The sequence below is a fragment of the Haliaeetus albicilla genome, chromosome 2 (genome assembly GCF_947461875.1).
Source record: "Haliaeetus albicilla chromosome 2, bHalAlb1.1, whole genome shotgun sequence".
NCBI classification, from domain to species: domain Eukaryota; kingdom Metazoa; phylum Chordata; class Aves; order Accipitriformes; family Accipitridae; genus Haliaeetus; species Haliaeetus albicilla.
In genome coordinates this window covers 33,770,673-33,792,396 of record NC_091484.1, presented here as the reverse complement: position 1 = coordinate 33,792,396, position 21,724 = coordinate 33,770,673, and the positions used below count along the sequence as shown (strand labels likewise).

The following is a 21,724-nucleotide window of genomic DNA, read 5'->3' as shown; positions in this document are numbered from 1 at the left end:
CCAGGGTTGGCTCACCCAACTTGTTAGCACATGGAGCAGGGTTGGAAGATGAGATCAGAAGCCTATAAAGGAGCAGGAGATCCAAGGCTGATGCTGTAGAAGATCACCTGGTTCCTGATTCAGAAATGGGCAAAGAGCCTTTCCAAGGAGGCAACCTGGACTAGAAGCGCAAAAAACCAAAAAGACATCTTTTCTTTCTCGTTTGCACAAGCACACTTCTATCAACAAAGGAGGGCAATGGGGAAAACCAGGTGTAAATTTTGATCTGCTGTTGTGATTATTCTAGCAATAGCTTTGCATTTTAAACTCCCTGATGTGTTTATCACTGCAGGAAGAACTTGTTCTGCAGAACAGGTAGGGCTGTCTGCAGGTGCAGACAAATCTATAGATTACTGTTCTCCATACTGAAACATGCCACTAGGCTGGCCTGTGGAAGGATTTTGACACTAGATGGGAAAAAAGAAAATGTTTACTGAAGAGCAAAATGTTCTAGCTAACCAAAACCTGCCGGAGCCAGGATAAAGTCCTTATCACTGGCACAGATGTACAGGTAACAGCTGCCTCCAAACCCAACAAAATACAGCTATTTTAGAAATAGCAGGAACTTCTCATCCTTGTACAAACAGCTGCAGTTCGACATTGTTTGCAAGGGCACAACATATTTGCTTCTCCCCCAAACTGACATGAATCCTTCACATCAGGTGTGAAGCAGAATCCCAAGCCAGTGACTTGGACTTCTTGAGACTATGCTTCTTTTTGCCCAGGAAATACCACTTTGAACTTAACAAACACATCACCCTGTCCTAACAGAAGCATAGGTTCTGTGGGACACACATGTAAAACATAAGACAGCTGATTAAATTTGGTTCTGCAGATCAGCTGATCCACTTTCCTCCAGGGAGCACATCAGAACAGGAGCATGAAAATAACCTTGCCAAAGTCTCCATGGGGTTAACCACCTTACATTCAAATAAGGGTGTTGCATTCCCCACTCTCTACCCTGTCAAACATCGTAAATCCCTATCAGTCCTATATGAGGTACCTCACTCACTACTTGAAGAATCCCAAAGAGCTGGCCAGCATCAATGCAAGGCTGACATTTTTCAACACATTTTTCAGTTCAGCATTTTTCCAGGAAATCTGGATTTGTTTGGGGGTTTCTTTGTTGTTGGGGGGGGGTTAGCTCTTGTGTTTTAAAATGGTAATCTGTTGAAAAAAACTGATTGCTACTAAATACACCAGGAAGGCCTCTTCAAGCAAACAATTAAACAATAACAACAGAAGATATTAAAATAAGGCTTCTGTGATATGATGGGATTGATTTAAGAGGGTTACAGGAAGCTAGAGCCTGCTGTTCTGTGACAAATTATTTTCCTGAGAAAACCCAGTAAGTGAAAGATAATCACATAATGGAATTGGTCTTGAAATATCACTAGCTCCAGGGTTTGGAAATCAGCAGCCCCCAGTGACCTTGTATTTAACATCTTTATTCATGATCTAGGAAAAGAAAAGGTAAACAGCATAAAGGATAAACCAGTAGACAAGAAGGGCCTTCAACTGAAGCAGAGGCTGGCAATGTCAGGTTTGTTTAGCCCATGGGGAACTCACATGGAAAGAGATCTGATTAGAGAACTTAAGTGAGATGTTATAGGCTACAACAAAAGCCAAGTCTGATGAGTCATTTAAGGGCAGGACAGAATGGAGGGTTGTGGAATGGGAAAGCAAGGCAAGCACCAGCAGAGGAAAAATTGAGCTTATTGATGTGCTTTAGGGTCATGTGAGAACTACACATGGTACCCACCTGAACCTCAGAGGTCTAGAAGCCCTTTGCTTCTCAAACACTGCTGCACTCAAACATCAGCCCAGATCACCAAGACCAGAAAAACAAGAGCCAAAGTGCAAATTGTGCCTTCCCACCCCCTTCGTCTTGAAATATGAGAGCCGTTATGGCATCCCATCACAAGCTGTCCCATGGGGCCACTGGTAACGGCAGTCAGCCTTCAGGGCAACTCTCGTGGTGGCAAGCAGGTAGGAAAGCCTGCTTCTCTCCATGAAAACCGAAGTGTACTTGGGGTCCCAGAGAGTCTGGCAGTGGCTGTGGCTCCCAAAGGGATTGATTTAATTCACAAGTGAACATGAGGACCAGGAAATGACAGGACCCTGCTCCCTACGACACAGAAAACCGTGCCCTGAAGGTGAGCAAAACCAGGGAGGCTACGTTGTGGAAACCTTAGTCTTGAATTCCATGGCCAAAACTGAAGGGGTAATTATTGCGCTTAAAGCAACTACAAAATCCCTGTTAAGGGCTAAATAACACCATAAGGTGTTCATCCCTCCTGGAGGAGACGTGGGCTGGAGGAAGAACCTACTTTTCCCCTATACAGTAGAACAAAGAGATGGTGAAAGAGGCCACAGACTTCTCAACCAGCAGCATTCCATCTGTATTCCTCCCTCCACAAAAACACCTCTGGCAAGCTGAAACTTAGAGAGGGTGAGTGGTACTCATGGTTTTCCAGCGTCGGGGGTTTTCCAACGTCCCCCCTACTGGAGACTGGGGAGAGGCTGCTGTCCCAGCTATAGCATGTAGGAAAATCCAGAGATGGACAAAATGAGTTATGTATGTTTTGGCTTTTGCTGCAAACTATGCCCAGCCTTTCAGCTGCCCTGTATTCCCTGTGGAGCGAGAGTGGCATCTGCTGGACACATCCCCCTCGAACTGATTTTTTATTACTTTTTTTTTTTGGAATGCTCAGTACAGTGGAAATGAAGGGGGAGCACTTTGTATAAAGCAGTCCTGATTAACTAGATCAGTGACAACTGCTGGCTGCAATTATTCCTGTAACTCACTATTTTTCAATGCCCCTTGTCATGCAAGTAGCACCAATTCACAATCTGTCATTGCAGCACACCCGCTGCACGAGCCTCCCTACCCAGTCATTACTCTCCTGTGAGTGGGAAGGAAGGAATGAGCACCTGTCCTAGCTTGCTGAAAACATGTATTATTTTTTCCTGACTGCTTAAAAAAAAAACCAAAATAAATCAGGGCTTCCTATGCAGGCAGAGATAAAATAAGCCTGTTTCCAATCAGCTACCAAATGTGCATCCCTAGAGATGCTTAGGGCCACGTGTGCCTTTGAAGAAAATGTTGTTATTCTCCTTCTGTCTCTGAGACATTCTGTGCCTTGGCAGGACATGACTTCTGTAACTCCTTGTACTCTGCAAACCCTGTGAATAATAGATGTGGTCTGAGGCAGAACTTCTGCCAGGGGTGCTCCTCACATCACTGACTTGTCTGGAGAGCTGAATTTTTGGTGCGTGCAGAAGGGCTCTTTCTGAGAGATGAACAGAAAAACAAGCCCCCACAAAGCACTGAACCTGAGGCAGCCTTTTCATTGAATTCAGATCTTGCCACTGAGTGACTTTTGCACGGCTGGAGCGTGAGTGCTTCATTAGAGATCAGAGACTGAGGGGTTGTCTGTCCCCTTCTAACGAACATGAATTCCTACTGGAAGTTTTTCTGCAGGTGGGCCACTGACTCTCTCCTGGGCAGGGTCTTTGCTGCCTACGAGCAGCTGTACTCAAATTTCTGCCCTTTCCTATCTGAGACTTATTTTTTACCCAGCTGCCCCCTTTCCTAAAATCCACAGGAACATACAGTCTCATAGACTCATACCTCTCTGCAGGCTTGGTAGGAGTTGCCCAGCGTGTTCAGCAGTCACTAGGATGGGCAGTGAAGGAAGCGCACACAGTGGCATAGGCACGCCATGTGATAGCATGAGCTGTGCTTCCTTAGGAAAACAGACTACAAAGTCTGGGACTGCATGAAACAAAATGCAGCTCTCCATAGCTGTTGTTCTGCAAAGAAATTATGATATCGAAGATGAAGCAATTATATACCAACTGCCAGAAAGCAAAAGCCACCAGGGCTGGCTTTCCTATGTGCCAGGCTTACCTTCCCAAGCACTGTAACTGCACTCAGAGAGGGATATCCACCTGTTTGGCACTGCACCAGCCCAGGCAGCAACCAAAGAAAGGGTGACATTATGTGAGCAGTGCAATCAATTTCAATGAGGAGTGGGATCTGCAGGTATAGCCTGAGGACAGCTTCTCCGGCTTTTTTACTTGAGACACCCTTAAGGTAACAAAAATGTGATAGTACATGATGCATCTCGGATGTATCCTGGAAGGTTTATCTGCTGAAGAAAGCAAAGAAGTGCCAGCACCCTTCCCACCGGCAAGTTTTTTCTCCTGTCCTGCTCCAAGGGTTGTATCCCTGATGCAGTGGCAGAGGCTGTGGAAGAAAGAGGTAAATGAGGGGAGAGGGATGGCAGGCAGAGCCCTCCATCACTGGGAACAAGTGCTAAGAATATGGTCATTTAAAGACAACAACACAGGAGTGCAAGATGGAAAGAAAAACAGCTTTGAGGGACAAAGGATTTACTCTTTCTTGTTTCTCCTTGAGATGTGCCCATAGGTGGCAGAGGAGCATTAAAATTCTTGCCCCATCTTCTCCGGAGATACAGAGCTTGCCCTCAGCCTGCTCTCTTCCCCTCCTGGTTTTGCATCATGTGGCTGGAGTGAGGAAAACACTGCCAATCCACTAACCACAGCCAAGTACCGTGCAGCTGAGCTGCACCATGTCTTGCCACCGGTTCAAAGGTCTGCTTACACAGAAGAGCAGAGCAATGGTAAACACAGCGTGAGCTCAAACTGCTGTTACACCAATGCAATGCTGAGGGTTGACCTCTTTTTCTGACACACAGGGATTCTTCTGGTTTAGCTTATGTCATGCCAAAATGAGTTTAAAACAAGTGAAAAAAAAGTGCCACTTTTATTCCACAACAAAAACATCCACACAGGCCACCAGCCTCATGGAGAGATTGAATTAAATTTACCGGTAATCACTACAGCATTTCTGCTCAGAATCACTCAGTGTGGATTTGTACCGTGTTTTGCAAGGTCTGTTCAGAACTAGGAGGAGCGGTACAACCAGGGCCTGTTTTGGCATCCATGTCACATGCTTCTGCAACAGTTCTAGCACTGCTCATGCGAACAGGGAAATGCTACTGCCTTTCTCCATCCCAACACCTCCCAGGCCATGGCTGCCTTCAGAGCTCAAGAAGGGCAATGATGCTGCTTCTGGGAAAGAACGAGGCATGTTCCTGCATGGTGGCTGGAGCTACATGATGTCTTCTGCAGGCTGAAAGTTAGTAGCACAGAAATGGTTACAGACAGGGCAGTGCTAAAGAAGTACCAACCTACTTCGTGTGAAATACACTGCAGGGTTCAAATGTGAAGCCAGAGGGTTAATACAGGACTGGAAAATACCATCCAGAACTGAATTTATTTGATAGTTTACCCACGCTGAAAGAGAATAAAAGGAGGGAAAAAAAAAGAGTGCTCCCAGCCTGCAGAAGGTAAAAGGATGGGAAGAAAGAAAATTAACATTAAACTGTAAATAATAATAAATATTAAATATAATAAAAAATCAGAAATAAATTGTAAAATTGACACTAAATAGCAGAGCTGCCTAAGGACAGCAGGATACAGCCCTTTCATCTGCCAGTCTACATTCAATAGTCATAACTTTCATGGGGGAAAAAAATTCTCAAGTACTCAACAGCCTTGAGAGACAACCTGCTTAGTGTCTGGTGAGACACAAGTCCCTGCCAGAGGCGGCCAGTAAGACAAACTGATCCTCTGAAAGGAGCAATCACTTCTGTGGTGGTAGATGCTAATGCACCCTGAGACAACAGGCCACAGAAACATCACACTGACAAAATCCTCTTGACACAGCAAACTAAGAGATTTCAGTAATGAGGGAAACTACTGTGACAAAATCTCCTGTAACCATTCGCTTTGTATCACTAGAGAATTGCTATCATTCAGAAGAGCTTTACAATGAGGGAAGTAAAACTCTAGGTCATAGGAAAGAAGCCAGATTTTGAATGTACTTACACAAAGATGAGCAGAAATTCCACATTAAGTTGGTCCCACTGTACATTCATATACAAGATAAAAAATTGGGGCCGAGCTACAGCCTGTGCAGTACAACCCAGCATTCTTCCTTTGAAAACTGACGTAATATTTGGCAAGAGTTTCAAACCAGTTGCTGAAGTCACACCTGCAAGTACCTGTAGGTCTGTGAGCAGAGCAGACGCCCTCACAAGCCAAAGCGACTAGAGCCAGCTGCATGCCAGGACTGTGTGCACCAGAATCTGTTTGCAAAAGCTCTCTCCCACTTTTCTTGGGTCCAGATTTCATGCACATCAAATTTTTAGCATTTGTTTTTAAATAGATCCCATACATTTTGTCCCTCCAAGAGTTAGAAGGAGCTCAGACAGTAAGAAGCTCGTCACAGTCTGTCTCTACAGACCTGGGCTCCAGGAGGTACAAGCAAAAGCAAAGCACTGATACACACCCTAAAAGCAAGACATAGATACATACCCTCCTCCTTCCCATATCTGATCTGGAGGGGGGATTCATATGGCTGTCCTTTCCCTTTGCCCCTTCCTCCACCCCAAATGGCACTGACCATGCAGTGACATCTCAGGACCACACTGAGTGTGCAGCAGCCAGGGAGAGCCCCGGGATGCCTCAGGAAGGGCCCAAAACTCACTTTGGCATTGGCCAGAACAAAAAAAAAAGGCAGGTGGATACACGCACAGACACAGCCACTTTAATAGTTCACGTCTCCTAAATGATGGCACATACTATTTGTGGAAACACGTAAAAACAGAATTGCAAAATGAACGATGGATATTCCTCCTGGTCAGTGGGGTTACAAGCCCTGTGGGTCAGTGGCTATTCTGTCAGGCAGGGCAGGGAAGGAGGCTGGGTTTCTGCAGGACATCGTGGTCCCTGTTTTATAGGGAAGGAACAAGCACAGCAACATCATGACACCTTGTAAAATCATTTGCATTCATTTGCATGAACATGAAATCTCTGCAGACCCCCAGACCTTGCACACTGTATTAAGAAGCTACCACCAGCTGTAACCATCTTGCAGCAAAAAAGGTATCATTTCATTGAAATACTAATTGCAGAGCACAGCCTACTAAGGCTCCTCAAGGAGGAGAGAAAAGCTGTGGGGAGGACTGCACACATGGTTCATTTGCATCAGTTGCCCTTGTTATTCCTCCAGGCTCTTTTTTTTTTCTTCAATATCAATTAAAGCTCATGCTGCGACAACTATGGGGCAGAGAGGGAGCGATGGGGAGGCACACTGAGTGACTGGCAGACATTCCAGCAGGTTTAACTTATCCCACCATATCTTATTTTTTCCTAGTTTCCTCCCTGTCCCCCCCCCCCAAAAACCTAAGTAGGATATGCTCAGGAATATATTGCATCTAGGGATAAAAATCTGATGGAAATAAATTCCAGCTTTCTTTGCATAAATAACCCTGTTGATCTCCTCCATAGACAATGCACAAATAGCTGTGGATATCCAGAGCTTTCCCCCATGTTTGGGAAGCTCCCAAACAGGAGGCATACTCCTGACTGCTTACTCTGCGCAGGTTTTGTAGTTATATCCAAGGGGAAACAATGCCTCCAAATTGTTTGGGGCTTCAAACAGGTTAACACAGGTCTCATGTCAGCTGCTCTGGAGATAGCTTTAGACTCCCAAACTAATTTAACTTCAAAAAAACCCAGGGTTTCATTTAACACCCTCCTCTCCAGGAGAGTTAATTTCCACCTGAAAAGGTCATGAACCAGCAGAAGCCTGAAAGGTAGTAGCACCACCAAAGCCCAGCAGGTTTCTACTCAAATTGCTACAGGAAAGGTCCTCCCATCCTCCTCCCTCTTTTTTCAGTTGGAAACTTGGTTTCAAAGCAAGATCTGCCCATAGTGCCCAAGTATTTTCCTATGCACATACAGCCATTTGGCCATGATTTGGACATATGTCAGCAGAAAGACATGCAAAGCTTTCCCTCCAAACCAAACTCACTTCCCTCCTGTGCTGCCTCACCATCAGACTGGCCACGCTGCGCTGATGGCACCAGGGAGACTCAGACTGGGGCCCCTCCAAGGGTCATACTTGCAGCAAGCCTCAGCAGACCTACCCAGGGCTTTCTGTCCCTTTTCTGGCTCATGGCAGAAGTATTCTTCTTCCATCTCAGGCCTGAGAGTATGAAAATAAAGAGCAATCTAAACTGTGCCACCTCACAGTGCTATGGTAAGAAGCTACAGACAATTCAGAGGCTGATTCCTAATGAGCATGAACACTGGCCTTTGCATTTTTTTAGCAATGAAAGCCTTTTTTTTTTTCTGACAGTAGGCTTCAGAGTTAACACTCCCTCTTTAAAGTGTGCTTTGCGTGCTCTGTAGACTCAGGTGGCCTCATTTCTATGAGCTGTTCGGTGCTCTGCAGTAGATATTGGCCATCTCACTGCCCGCTGGCTCAGAGCACACAGTGCACATTTGGGTGCTCTATCAGTTATAGTTTTAATAAAGGCTTTAATAAAAAAGGGCTTAATAAAAGCTGTTGTGAATAGAAGTTTATATTTTCTAGATAGTTTGAAGCCAAAGCTTACTGTGACTCTGACCCACACTGGCAGTGTCAGCCCTTCCAATTCAGCTCTCACGTCTATCACCCTCATGAATAGTTGAGAGGCTCCATGTGCTGTTTCTAAATTGCCGTGGGCCGTTCTGCGGAAGAAATGGGCTTCAGAAGTGCAAATTGATGGACTCAGTTCAATTAAAAATTAATCTAAACACCATAAATCTAGGTTTTACCTCAACAGAATTTGAATTAGCATCATGCTATATCTAGAATAAGCAAGATCAACTTATACCATGCACACCGAAACCACGCTCCTGGAAATACTGGCTACTGCTCCCTGGTCACAGAATAGGCTTGGTATTCAGTATAGACTATAAAAAAATGGAAACCTCAACAGACTTTAATTTGAAAATGCCTTTTTGAGGGATTAAATACTTAAAATTGCAAGTGGCAGTGTTTTAACCTGAGTGTCCTTCCATGAATTTGACTGTAATTTTGCTAACTGCCCTTGCTAACGAAGGCTTTCACATGCACAAACCCAGCCATGAGATTAGGGACTTGGTCTCCTCATTTATCAATCATCTGACTTTGTAACATTTAAGTTGTGATTTGAATAGCATGACAAAAGACAAGTTTCAGGAGAAAACTGTTTCTCCTTGTTCAAGATATACATGCTTTTAGAATGAAAAATCAGCACAATTGTTGCTGAAACTCTGAGTGTTGAGAAAAAAATGGCAATTTTTGTGCAGAATGTCAGAAGTTTCAACAATTTAAAAAGTGTTATGAAAGGCTGGTTGGGGTTTTTTTAGAAGGTTGTTTTGATATTAAAAAGTAACAACTACTACATGCTTCACTACAATTCCTACATAACATTTTTCTGTTTAGAAAGAAATGTCCACCTTGGCTCACAAGAGGCAGCTCACAGCAAACCTGAACGGGTAGCGCAACACACACCACTGCCTGGAAAACCTGCCCTCTCACAGGCTTGTTCCCTGGGACTTTAGGGGCCCTTCCAGAAGCCTCTCCCGTGGGATCCCCGCCACCTCACAGCCATCTCTGCCACTTTTCTTGAGACCAGCAGAAACTTAGTTATCTTTGAAACCTCTTGCTTTCTGGTTGAAATTAGCCAACGGTCCAGAAGCTGCTGAAAGAGGAAGAAGAGACACTTCTCGTGGAGTTTACATTCCTTTAGGGAAAGGGGACTAAAGGCATATACCAGAAGCAGATTTTCAAAAGATATGTTCGGCTACTAGTTGTTGTAAGGAGTGAGGAAGTCTCACGATATAATCCTATGACCTATGTAACAGGTGAACATGGTCGTTCCCTCTCACCCTAAAATATTTATTCCTACATAAGAAAAAAATCCCTAAAAATGGAAAACTGCTAGTCAGGAAGGATCAGAACCACGTTTACCACTTCATGTGTTTTATGATGAATCTGACTTTGCCCACACCTGACTTGGGAAAACTAAAGCAGGGATCCAAATGGCACACCGCACACGTCACTTAGGGACGGAGCTGCTTCACCCTCTTGCTGCTTTCCCCTCTGTATTTCGTGGGCGAGGGTATGCCCAGAGAGGCCGGGCACTGTGCTGCCAGGGTCCCCGCGCCGAATCCTGCACGAGCTGCCCCTGCTCAGGAAGCCGACGCGGGCCGAGGGCTGCCATAACAGCACTAATGAACGGTGCCTCACCATTAATTGTTACGCTATTGCCAGTTACAGCCTTCCGTGGCTGTTTTGCTGCATTATACGTATATATAATGTATATGCATATATATATCTTCAGCAGCTTTTGCTTAGGGGTAGCTAGCGACTAGGCCTCCTCCCGTCTCATTCGAGCACTGCGTGGGGAAGGAGAGGAGCCGCCCCTGTGCGTGGGTCTGCAGCTCCCCCGCCTGCACGCCAGCACCTTCTCGCCTTTTACTCTCGTACGTTCCCAGCTTACTCTGCTCCGACCGCTCCCCGCGGGGAAAAGCCGCACAGGTTCGGAATACGTTTACAATTCGCCACCGTTTACGTTTCCCTCGGAGGCGGCCGGGTGGCTCGCGAGCAAAACGCACGGGCCTGAACGACTAGCAGGGGGGTGCACCGCCCCCGCCGGTTCGGTACGAGGGGCTGCGGGCTCTGCTCGCTGACGGCGCGCTCCTCCCCACGGCGGACGCCCCACAGGAGGCGGCGGACGCGCGGCAACGGGCGTCGCCCCCGCTCCCCGCCACGGCTAACGCACCCTTGAACACGCCCGCTGCGCCTCACGCGGCGCCTAGGCCGCGCGGCAGCCCGCTTCCCGCCGCCCGGACCGGAGGCACGCTCCCCGTCACGAGCCCGCGTGACATGCGCGCCATGCGCGCCATGCGCCGCCCGCGACCACCGCCACAGCGCCGCCGCCTGGCGGCGGAAGTAGCGAAGTGGGGGCGCGGGCGCGCAGGCGGCCGGCCAATGGCGGGCGGCTCCGCTCGGAGGCCCCGCCCAGGCGGCCGCCGGCGGGACGGGGGGGCGTTAAAGCGGCGGCGGGGCCGGGCCGGGCCGGGTGCGGGCCGATGGAGCCGGCCGGCGGCGGCTGCTTCCTGTACTACGCGTACGGCAGCAACCTGCTGCGGGAGCGGCTGCTGCTGAGCAACCCCTCGGCGGTGCTCTGCGCCCTGGCACGCCTGCAGGTGTGGGGGGGCGGCGTGGGGGTGCCGCGGGTGGGGAGCGGCGGGTGGGGAGCGGGGGCCGGTGGAAGTCCGGGGGCCCGTGGAAGTCCGGTCGCCCTGGTGGAGCCGCGCGTGGGCCTGGCTCTGCTGCACGGAGCCCGGTGCTGCTGCAGGCCGCCCGAGCCCTCCGACCGGTGACGGGGGCGGCCGTAGCGCGGTTCGGGGGGGGGCGGGTCCCGTCGCCCTTAACGTGGCAGCGCGCGCGCGCCGTGACGCGTGGGGCTGCCGCCCTCCGCCGAAGGAGTGTTTGCGTTATCCCGCCTCTGCGGGGCTTGTCGCACTGGGTCTAACCCAGTCCGCAAGTCTGCCAGCCAAGACCCCACGCGTGGAGAGTAGTGAAAGCTGTGAACCTGAGAATGCCAGTAGCAGGTGCTCGGTTGGGTTTATGGGACAAGTTTCTGGCAGTTTTAAAAGGGTGATGCTTTGTTAAAAAATCAGAATTCCTCCTTCCCCTCTGCCACGCTGGTTACGAGCGAGAAGCCCGCCCCGTGCTGTGTGCCGGGCGGGATGCAAGCTTTCACCCAGTACCGCACGCCTGCAGCTGACGCCTTCCTACGCCCTGGCAGTTCTCCCCCCACCGGGGTTATTACACGTTAGTGTATCAGCTCGGCTTTAATGCAGACTTGGAGTTAGGAGCTCATGGTCATTAAGCTGTTGAAGTACAGATCCGTACAACTGGAAGGATCCTTGGAGGAGCAGAGCATCAATTGGTACCACTTAAGGACGACTTGAAGGTTCTCTTGGGGTAACTGGCAGGAAATTATCTACGTTAGAGTGTATGAAGAAGTCCCCAAACCTTGTCATTAATAAACTCCCTACAGTCAGGTACTTGGTGTCTCTTGGGACTATCAGCCTGGCAACTGAGGCCTGCTCCTGTAAAGTGCAAGGCGCTTACAGGTGCTACTGAGGAGTTGCACATGCCGAGAGCCCAGCACCTTGCAGGATCAGACCTTAGAGGCGAGAAGGAAAGCAGTAGTCTTGTGTGCTTGTCTTTGAATAAAAGCAAGCCCTATGCTTCAGCTTTTCCTCGGGGTTTCAGGTAGATTTTCAGGTTACACACTAAGCGCCTCTTGCCACGCTGCAGGTTAGCTGTTCAAGAGCTGGCGGTCAGGCGCTAGCTTTTCTAGCCGGCCTTTGCCCGATTGCTGCGCTCCCTGCTAACACCGGGTGGCTTTGCTCCCTTCCTTTGAGCTGGAAAGTCACTGATGCTTGGGAGTGAGGAAGGGCACAAAGGTCGGAGCTGATTTCTGTTAATTGCTCTATGGTAGTACCACTAAGTCACCTTAAAAAAAGGAAAAACAGCCTGTAAACAGAGTACTTTGGATGCTAAAGTGAAGTATTAAATTCGCTTCCCTCTGTTTTTACTTTTAAAGCTTTGTTAATCTTTAGCCAACAGCTGTAAGAAATAGGATGTATGACAAGCACAGAAGGGGGTATTACACTAGTACTTAGAAGGGCCAAAGACCAAGTTCTTGGCCCAAGAAAGTATCTAGTGTGTTTGTTCCCTCTTCCCTGCAGTGCCCACTGCAGTTGCCTGTATGGCGTAACGTAGGGTTTCCTGCTTCTAGAACTGCAGCTAACTGCGCTATTTCTGTGCAGTCTCCGTTTACCTTCTTGGGTGGTATCTGACTGTTTTATACACCTCCTTGCAGGTATTCAGTGCAGGTCAGGTTGAAGAAAATATAACTGGAGGAATAAAATAAAAATTGGTCCATTTGGGTTTTGTGGGGTTGTTTGTTTGTTTGGGGTTTTTTTAAGTAGACTGCTGTGAGCATACTTGGCTCGACAGGAGTTTTTCCTTGGACTATTTACTTCTGTGCATATTACTCAGACTTGACTGTCTGGCAGGGTCTAGTCCTGAGTCCTCCTCACACAGTAATCCAGTCACCTGAATATTGCAAAGCCGTTTTGCAGCAGCTTGTTGAATGGTTGATGACTAGTGTGTCTAAGTAGACTGTTTTCTAGTAAAATTAGTTTAATGGGGAACATTTTATGGGGAAAGAAGATGACTCTATTGACAGAGTAAACAGTATGGCTTTGCCAGGCTGCTGATTGTTACTTACACACACACAAAATTAGCGTTCTGATCAGTGCTGTGTGTAAGCCTCCAACTGCTCAACTTTTGCAACCTTTTCCCCGTATCTGTTAGGACACGTTACAAGAAGGTAATGAGTCTCAAAAAGTGAATATTAATATGCACACACTTATATTTCAAATTAAAATTATCTTATAGCTTAAACAGGGTGATCATGAGAAATAAGCAAAGTTGTGGGGTTGTACAGGTTTGGGTTTTATTTTTGTTGTTGTTTTTAATCCTTTTTGCTTTTGCCGGACTTCGTTGTTGTGGTTAAGCAGGTAGTCTTCCTTAAAGTTTGGTAGTGGTATTTTTTTTCTTTCCCTTCTCTACTGCTAGGAAGGATCCACAAATTGGCTAACAAGTAGGAGAGGAAACTGAGTGTATGGAGTCAGATGGGAAATAATACTGGAAAGATGCAAGGACCTGTTATTCTCTTTTGCCTATGTAGTAATATTTGATATTACTTGTAAGAAAAAGAGATACTTGATTTCTAAAACAATATTTCAACTTGCAAAAACTTGAATAAGCTCACTTGAATAAGCGTACACCTTGGCTTAAAATTACCCAAGAATGTTTCAGCTGAGTGATGAGATGGCACAAAACACTGGAAAATACACAGGATGGTATTGGGCAGTTGCATTGGTGCATGAGGACAAGACCCAAAGCTCACCATCTTGTAGGCTTTACCCTTACTATCTTCCTGGACCCTGCATGGTAGTATTTAAGTCTTATAACAGCACCAAAGGCTGCAAAGGAATGCGTGTTTGGTAGGCATGTCTTTTGAGGAACGAGAAGGTGGTAGGAGTCAGTTCCCTCCTTCAAGGTACACGTCAGCCAAGGGCCCTTCAGATTGTCTAACAGGAAGCACATCAGCAATCCTGTTACTGCCAACCTGGACAAAAGTCATGCTGACATTTCTTTAGCACTACTGTGTTTACTGTAGAATTGGGTATGTGTGCTACTTTTGAAAAAGGGCTACCTCCACTTTCTTCTCAACAGCTAGAAATTGTTAGCTAATGTTTAGGCCAAACTACTAAGAGGTTTGGATGTTGATCCAGGTCTCCACAGACCAAGACTTTTATCAGTAGTGCTCTCTGCCAGAACTCTCTTCCCTTTGTCCCAAGGTTGCCATTTCTCATGGGGAGGTGGAAAAGGCTGACTTCAGCCCCTCATGAGATGGGAGCTGGATCAGATCCTGCCTGTCCATTCTTCCTTCTGTGGCTCCAGCTGATTACTTGTAGACTTTCCTTTAGGTGCCCCTCTCATGCCAAGAATAGCCAACAGCCCTTATCTGAAGTGGAAATTGATTCTCTGCATTGGTTTCATTTGCAGGATTTTAAGCTCGAGTTTGGCCATCATCAAGGCAGGACAAGTTCTGTCTGGCATGGAGGTACAGCTACCATTGTTGAGAGCCCTGGAGACGAAGTGTGGGGAATAGTGTGGAAAATGAACACTAGCAATTTAAGTTCACTGGATAAGTAGGTGACTTAACTTTTGCTGTCTTCTACTATTTTAGAGGCCAATTGAAAAGTTGTAGTTAATTTTTGGTAAAGAGCTGTGTGGAAGCTTTGGTGTTGGAATCAAGAAGATGCCTTGGATTTTAATATGTGAATTTTACTTCACAGTACATGTATTGACTTCTAACACATTTGTGATTAAAATGGCTTTGTGTTCAAGCTAAAGTTACTTAGGGGTATTTAGTAAGGTGTGGACCTTGATTTGGAGCTGATATATTGGTCAGGCTCCTTTTTTTTAATCCCTGTCCTCACAGTGTCCAGTCCCTTAAATTACTCTAAACTCTGTATTTGTCCTGTGACACATTTCCCATTGCTTTAGGGAGAGTTTCCTCTGAGACTGACATCAGTTTCTGTCTCTATACATCTGTAGACTCCGACTGTAGTGGAAAAGGAAGGGATGAGGACAAGAATTGCAGAAGAGAAGGAAATCTTTAATACAGGCAAAGGGACCTTTTGAGGAAGTTATTTTGCATGTCTTCTGAGGATTCAAACTTTTGTGAACTTCAGGTAGATCCAAGCAGGGAGCTGGGGTGGCTTTATTTTTCCCTTTGAATGGGAGAGGCTGCCTGCACCATTCCAATGCACGGTGGAGAATATTCTGCCTGTGCCTGATAATTAAGACAAGTTTAAGGCAACCTGAGCAAGTCATTCCCAGGCTGAAGTCTGGAGGACCACCTGGCTAAACAAATCAAGGAGTAGCATAGCTTCTTGCAGGGTCTAAGGCAGGACTTAAACTTAATCTCCAAAACTTTGGCTGGTGTCATGTGTTTATTGCAGCTTTCAGGATGTGCCTGCACAGCATGGTGCTTCTGGTACAGGAGGATCGTTTGTTTAAAGCAATTCATCACTACCAATTAATTCCAGTAGAAATCTGGGCTAGTGAAGCTAAGGAAGAACGGCATATTAAACCCACTGAAGACATTACATTAACACAGTTCTCCTGCCTCTAGTACTGTTCCAATTTTGGTTATGGCTGCACTGTGCTGCACAGACATGTCCTTATAACCTTGGCCATGAAACTTGGAAGTTCCAACTTGCTTTTCATTGCCTACAGTGAACCTGAAACACAACAGAAACTGCTGCCCAAGTTCTGTTACCACATCATGGGAAAGGGTACTCTCAGCACTCTCAAGTCCTGGTTGGGAGTGTTAGTCGCAAGCAGGAGGGCATCTAGCTGGTATGCTTCTGGTTGGGAAGAGCTTCACATGTCCCTGCTTTATTATCTCCTCAGTTTCCCCTCTGTTGCTTACACTAGCACTTACCTCCTGGTCCCCTTTCTGCTGACCTTTACTGAAATCTCCTGATTTACCATGCTTCCTTAAAGCGTAAACTTCAGAAGTATAAAGATGCTGGCTGGCAGCATCTGCTTTGATAGTAACACGGTGTTCCCCCTATGGGTACAGCATTTTGTATTTTAACTTCTAGAAGTGTTGTTTACATACCATAGAATTGCACATCCCTGGCATTTCTTTGACAAACTTTAATGCTGACTAAGATGCTAGAGAGTTGAGTGCTACACCATCACCAAAACCTGCAGGATGTACACTAGCATTAAAGATTGATTTTTCCCAGCTGCCTCACTGATGCCATGAAGGTGGACTGGAAATGGAAGGAAACAGGATGTGTTCTTGGCTTTTATAACAATTGTCAATAGTATGCTTCTAAGGATTGCTACTAACCAACTTGAAAGAGCTTGTGTGTGTTCCTGCAGAAGATCTTGGGATTCTTTGGCTGTGTACAAGCAGATATATTTGTAAGCTCTCAACCAAGTTATTTCCTGGAATTTCCATGTATCAAGGAAAAAAATTTTTTCACTATTTGCCCTGCTCCCCTCCTGCTCCCCCCCCACCCCAATCTGTATAAAGAAGTCTGTGCTTTGTTATCCAGAAGCAGAGGAGGGAATGTGTAACTGATGCTGTGTGTTGTTGGTTGAAATACTAGTGAAACAACATAATACATAGAAAACAAATATAGGAGGGGAATCTTTTGCCTAGATGGCTGAACTTTTTGGCTTCAAATGCATTTTGGTGCTGTCTCGTGGTCAGATTTTTTTTTTTTGTCCTCTGTACTTCACAAATCTGTAAGTTACAGACTAAATAATGACTTTTCCTCATATATCCTAGCTATGGACATTACTTAACTGTAACATTTTTCTTGCTCTCACACACCCATGTGACTTATTCTGCAGTCTGTTGGTCCTGAATCTGCAGTTAGCTTCCAGTCTCTACTTGCACTTAACCTAGTTACTCACATAACATGGCCCGTGTTGTGTATGTTAAATAACTTGAAATGGTAGTACATCTTTGAAAGAAAGATAAGTTGTCAAAATGATATTTTGATGAGCAGCATTAAAACTCATGTTATCACTCATATCTAAAGCACATCTAAAGTTAATTGTGCTATAAAGTCTGTCTCGTATTGCTTAAGCTTCTCGTTTACTTCTTACTATTTCTTCAGACTTATTGGTGGCTAAATGCTAATGGTTAAAGACAAGAAGTAGCCTTGGTTTTGAGTTTGGTTTTGTTTTCCTAAGACAGCATAGCATGATTTTGCTAATAAAAAAAACCAAAATGTTTTTTGCCCTGATCTAACACATTGTTGCTGTACACATCTTGCGCAAATTAAAGGGTCTCTTGGATTATTCATTGGAATGTGCATTGCAAGAGTTGTGTGAGTTTCCCCTTATTCAAGTGTAACACAATGGACAAGATAAAACTTTAATTGTTTCATTATCTGAGTGGAAGGTAATGAATGATGTGTGCCTGGTTTGTTAATTCTGATAATCTTGGTTGTGTTTCTCTTGTAGATTACCAGACGTGCACAGTAATCAATTCACAAGGAATATTCTCTCTCTAACTTTGCAAGTTAACCACTAGTCATCTTTCTTACAGAGCTGAAATGATAAAAGTGAATGCTGCTGCTTCTTTAGAAACTTATTTTTGGATATGAAACAAGTTTGTACAAAGTATTGGAATATGTTTTGCTTTCTTTGTTTTTCTTTGAGTCTGTTAACAGCACAGACCACTGTCCTGCCTTGAATTCTGTTATAATAAATGCATATGTTTAATTGCACAGTTTGTTTGAAAGATGCATCAGTTATTTGGCATGAAAGGAATACATGTCCTTTACAGGCAAGAGGGAGTTGAAGATGGCATTTATGTCCCAATAGAAGTTAATGTCCACACTCAAGCAGGAAAGGTACTGACCTGTCGAAGCTACCAGATGAAGGACTATGTCTGTGGTCCCCCTTCTCCTCAGTATAAAAGGGTAGGTGTTGCATCACTGTAATTTTGGAGAGAATGAACAGAAATATATAATCAGTACTTCTGTCCTGTTTAGTAAGTACTGTATTTACAGGGATGGAAGGCATGACTAACTAACGTAAAGGTATAGCTTAATCCTTGTGCAATGTACTACTGTAATGATGCTCGCAGAAGATTGTTAGCTTTTAAAGGCCTACTAAACCAATTTTATTTTTTGGCTCAGTTATGCTTTACGTGAAGCCTCTATTTAACTCGTGAATTAGTTATGACTGACACAAGGATTTCTGAAGGATGTTGTTTACATATATGCAGCAATTCTCTGTTTGAAAAATTAATGTACTCCACTAAAAGGATAGAGGGAAGCTTCTGTGGGGAGAATACAGTGCCTGGTTTGTAGTCTCAAGGACATGGATTATCCTTATTGTCTTATGAAGTATCTTGCTATCATTTAATATAGGAGTCCACCTGCCTTCTTTTACCAGATACATCATCAGTACATCACAGGACTTCCAGCAACATTGCAGAGCACTGCAGGGTTCCCACTTGATGGCTGGTGAGGCAGAAGTGTTTCAACACTGTTCTGCAACACACTGACTGTAGAGACACATGATCCTGTCACGCAGCAGGCCTGACCTGCTTAGCTTGTGAGATCTGATGCAGACCTAGCCTGGGGTGGCATGACTGCATGTCTGGAATTGTGCAGCTCGTAGCAATTGCAGATAGACATCACTGTAACATGTTGGCTTTTTCTACTGAAAGCAAAGAAACGGGGCCTGAGCTTGTTAAATCCCCAGTGTGCTGCCTTCTCTTAACTGAGGAACTCGCTGCTGTGAATCAGCTTCCAGGAGCATAGCTAAGGCTGGCTGCTGCAGGACTTCTGAAGAGAAAGCTTGCTTAGAAAGCAGGCTCTGCTACTTCACAAACCTCCTCTCTGTCAACCCTCTTCCTGTCAAGACAGATCTTTAGGGCTTTTTAGGGAGTTAATACGTAGTCTGCTACTGTGTGTCAGCTCTCGCTAGTATGCTGTAAGAGCAGACCTCCAATTTTGGCAACTTCATCTAGCTAAACATTCCCTCTTGCTGTTATCAGGGTCAGTTGTTAGTTCTCTTCTTCCCCCCTGCCCCCAACTTTTATTTAAGTTAACCAGGCAGGAGGGCTAAAAATTTAGTACAGGTGGCACACAGTGATCTACATCCATCTACTGTTGTGTACTTTCTGTGGCAAAGTTCATCCTTTCTAGATGCCTCATCCTTGAATTTCCTGGATGTTGAATGCATGAAAGAGTATTTACAATAGTGTCAGCTTTTAAAATCTGTGTATTTATCTATTCATTTCTATATGGGAATTTGCTGGTGTCTCTTTCAAGTCTTGGCTCCTACAGCCTCCTCTTTTCCTCTCACAATCACTTCTTTTCTCTTTCACCAATACTTAAGTTTATTTTGTATGTAGAAGGAAAGCTGCAGTAACAAACTCTAAGGAATCTGTGCTTTTTCCACTAAGCTAAGTATCTGTTTCTGTTACTCCTATAACCTGTCTAGGTACTCACTGTTATGCTTTGGATTTGAACAGCTTAGTTTTAAAAATAACTTCAATAATATACGCTGCTTCTCACTCAGATGTGATACTAAGGCTGGCTAAAGAGATAAAAAGTAGTTCTTGTCCTTGCTGGAAGAAAGAATGAAATAACTGAATAGCAGCTTAACTGTAGTCTTGTGCACGTTAGTAACATCTCAGAATCTTGGGGGTATGCCTTGGTAGTTACAAGCCTTTTCAGAGTAATTTTGTTGACGCTATTAATGTCTTCAGTGGTCTTCCAGAAGCCTTTTGCTAACTTTAGGTACAACTAGCATTATTAGGGATTAATTCTCTTGTTACCTTAAGCAGTTCTTCCCGTACAAGTGAATGTTTGGAGGGGTCTGTCCTTCCTAACAGTATTATTGAAGGCTTTTTTTTTTTTTCTTTCCCTTTTGATTATAGGTTATCTGCATGGGTGCAAAACAGAATGGCTTGCCAGCTGACTATCAGAAGAAATTAGAAGCTATTGAAACTAATAACTATGCAGGGCCGGTGCCAATCATGGAAGAGATTGAAGCTGCTATTAAAGCAAAGAAGATAAATTCTGCATAGAATACCTCTGCACTTGCTTGGCCATTCACCTTGATTTAGATACCTCTCCTCACTGTGCTGATCAGCAGTTTCTTTATTTATCAAGAAGAGATGAGTTTGCTGTGCATCTACAGTAAGCCATTAGACATAATTTGCAGTCTGAAGACACACTGACATTGGTAACTTCTTTGCTTTGTATGTATAACTTGAGTACATGCTGAAGTTTTTGCAGACTTAGAAATTATCTTTCTGTAATTGTCATACAGTGCTGCATGCAAATTTGTGCTTGGTATCCTGTTTACTGACCTTTTTAAAAGAAAAAGGCCATCTTGAGTATTGGCATCTGCTGCCTTCTGAGGAGTAAGGGCTGCAGGATTAGGCCCTTTGTTCTTAAATGTTGTATACACAATTATCAAGCATTTCAAATATTTGTTAGATGCAAAGTAGACTCAAAACTCTAAACCAAGACTAAACTTGTTCCTCCACGGCTTCTCTTAATGGTTTAAAGCCCAACCTCTGAAGCTATGGAGTTCCTGTTTCTGTTTACATAGTTAACAAAGAAAGAAAAGTAATATTTTTTTAACTGTCTCCGTGTTTTTAAGTGTTAGTCCAAAAGGCAACCCAGGCCTGAAGACAACATCCAGCAAAGGGTCTCATTCAAAGCATAATGGCCTCATCCTTTCTATGTCTAGTAGGCGAACTGGTTGGGTATAACCAACAGATTTTAAGGAATGCATTTTAGTTAGATAATTCCAAAGTTTTTTAAACTACCTTTCTGACTGGCTTGTTGCTTATCTAGGCCTTGGTCTCATGTCCAGTGAAATCAGGCAGTTCTCCTGTGAGTCCTGGTGCATTTGTTTATTGATTTTGTTTGTCTGTCAAACTCCAGATGAACAGATGTGGCCTCTTTTTTTCTACAGCTTTGACACAATCTCCTGCAAAACTGGAAGCTCTTGTAAGGTTTAGAGTATGTATCTTCATGGTACTTGGCAACCCTTGTAGTTAGTTTGTGGGGGACAAGGAAAAATTGACAACCTGGAAGGTGTCAAACAACTGAACTTTGGCTTATCTTCTGTACAGTGTATTTTTTTTCTCTTGACACGCAGAGGGGTGTGTGTCACTCTGTGACTGCTTAGATAAACAAATGACAAAGTAACAAACTTACCATGTCTGCCGTGCATAAAATTTTTCTGTAAACTTCTGCCAGGGATGTATAGGTGCTGTCCTAATGTCATATGCCCGTTTCCAGAGTTGGGCATGGTGACTACAGTAGAACATGGTACTTTCTGTATTAGCACTGTCTGGTCTGAAACGGAGTAAACAGAACTGTGATTACCAAACCTTGCCCCTGTCTGTTCAATGCATGCTTCAAGAGCATCAGTGTTGCTTGTGTGAGCAAAAGCTGGCGATGTGGAAATGTCACTGGAACTTCCATTGGCTATTTGTTTTTTATAATGGACATAATTTCATGATGGGGGGCAAAACTATGCATGAACGCACTGAACATCAGCACCACTTATTTTGCTTTACCCTTACCGCCACGCTCCTTTGGGCTTTTGAACTTT

At 44.9% G+C, this 21,724-nt stretch overlaps 1 protein-coding gene and 1 long non-coding RNA gene across 3 annotated transcripts; one reads left to right on the top strand and one right to left on the bottom strand.

Moving 5' to 3' along the window:
• Window positions 1-6,657: 6,657 nt before the first annotated feature.
• LOC138688177 (uncharacterized) lies at window positions 6,658-10,792 on the bottom strand. Of its 2 annotated transcripts, XR_011327229.1 has the most exons (3): window positions 9,403-10,792; window positions 7,970-8,122; window positions 6,658-6,861 (listed from the first exon to the last, which is right to left on the bottom strand). It is a non-coding gene; the product is annotated as an uncharacterized lncRNA (long non-coding RNA). The 2 variants fall into 2 exon arrangements; XR_011327227.1 differs by having other exon boundaries at window positions 7,970-10,792.
• Window positions 10,793-10,976: 184 nt separating this feature from the next.
• On the top strand, window positions 10,977-21,499 carry GGCT (gamma-glutamylcyclotransferase). Its single transcript, XM_069770363.1, has 4 exons — window positions 10,977-11,157; window positions 14,606-14,751; window positions 17,922-18,057; window positions 20,031-21,499. The coding sequence occupies exons 1-4, from the start codon at window positions 11,041-11,043 to the stop codon at window positions 20,178-20,180; spliced, it is 549 nt and encodes a 182-aa protein (XP_069626464.1). The 5' UTR covers window positions 10,977-11,040; the 3' UTR covers window positions 20,181-21,499.
• Window positions 21,500-21,724: the final 225 nt, after the last annotated feature.

Bases quoted from the DNA above. Each gene is read 5' to 3' on its own strand.
- GGCT (XM_069770363.1), top strand. From the start codon at position 11,041: ATGGAGCCGGCCGGCGGCGGCTGCTTCCTGTACTACGCGTACGGCAGC. The intron at 11,158-14,605 runs GTGTGGGGGGGC...TTTCATTTGCAG, and splicing joins GCGCCCTGGCACGCCTGCAG to GATTTTAAGCTCGAGTTTGG. The intron at 14,752-17,921 runs GTAGGTGACTTA...TGTCCTTTACAG, and splicing joins AATTTAAGTTCACTGGATAA to GCAAGAGGGAGTTGAAGATG.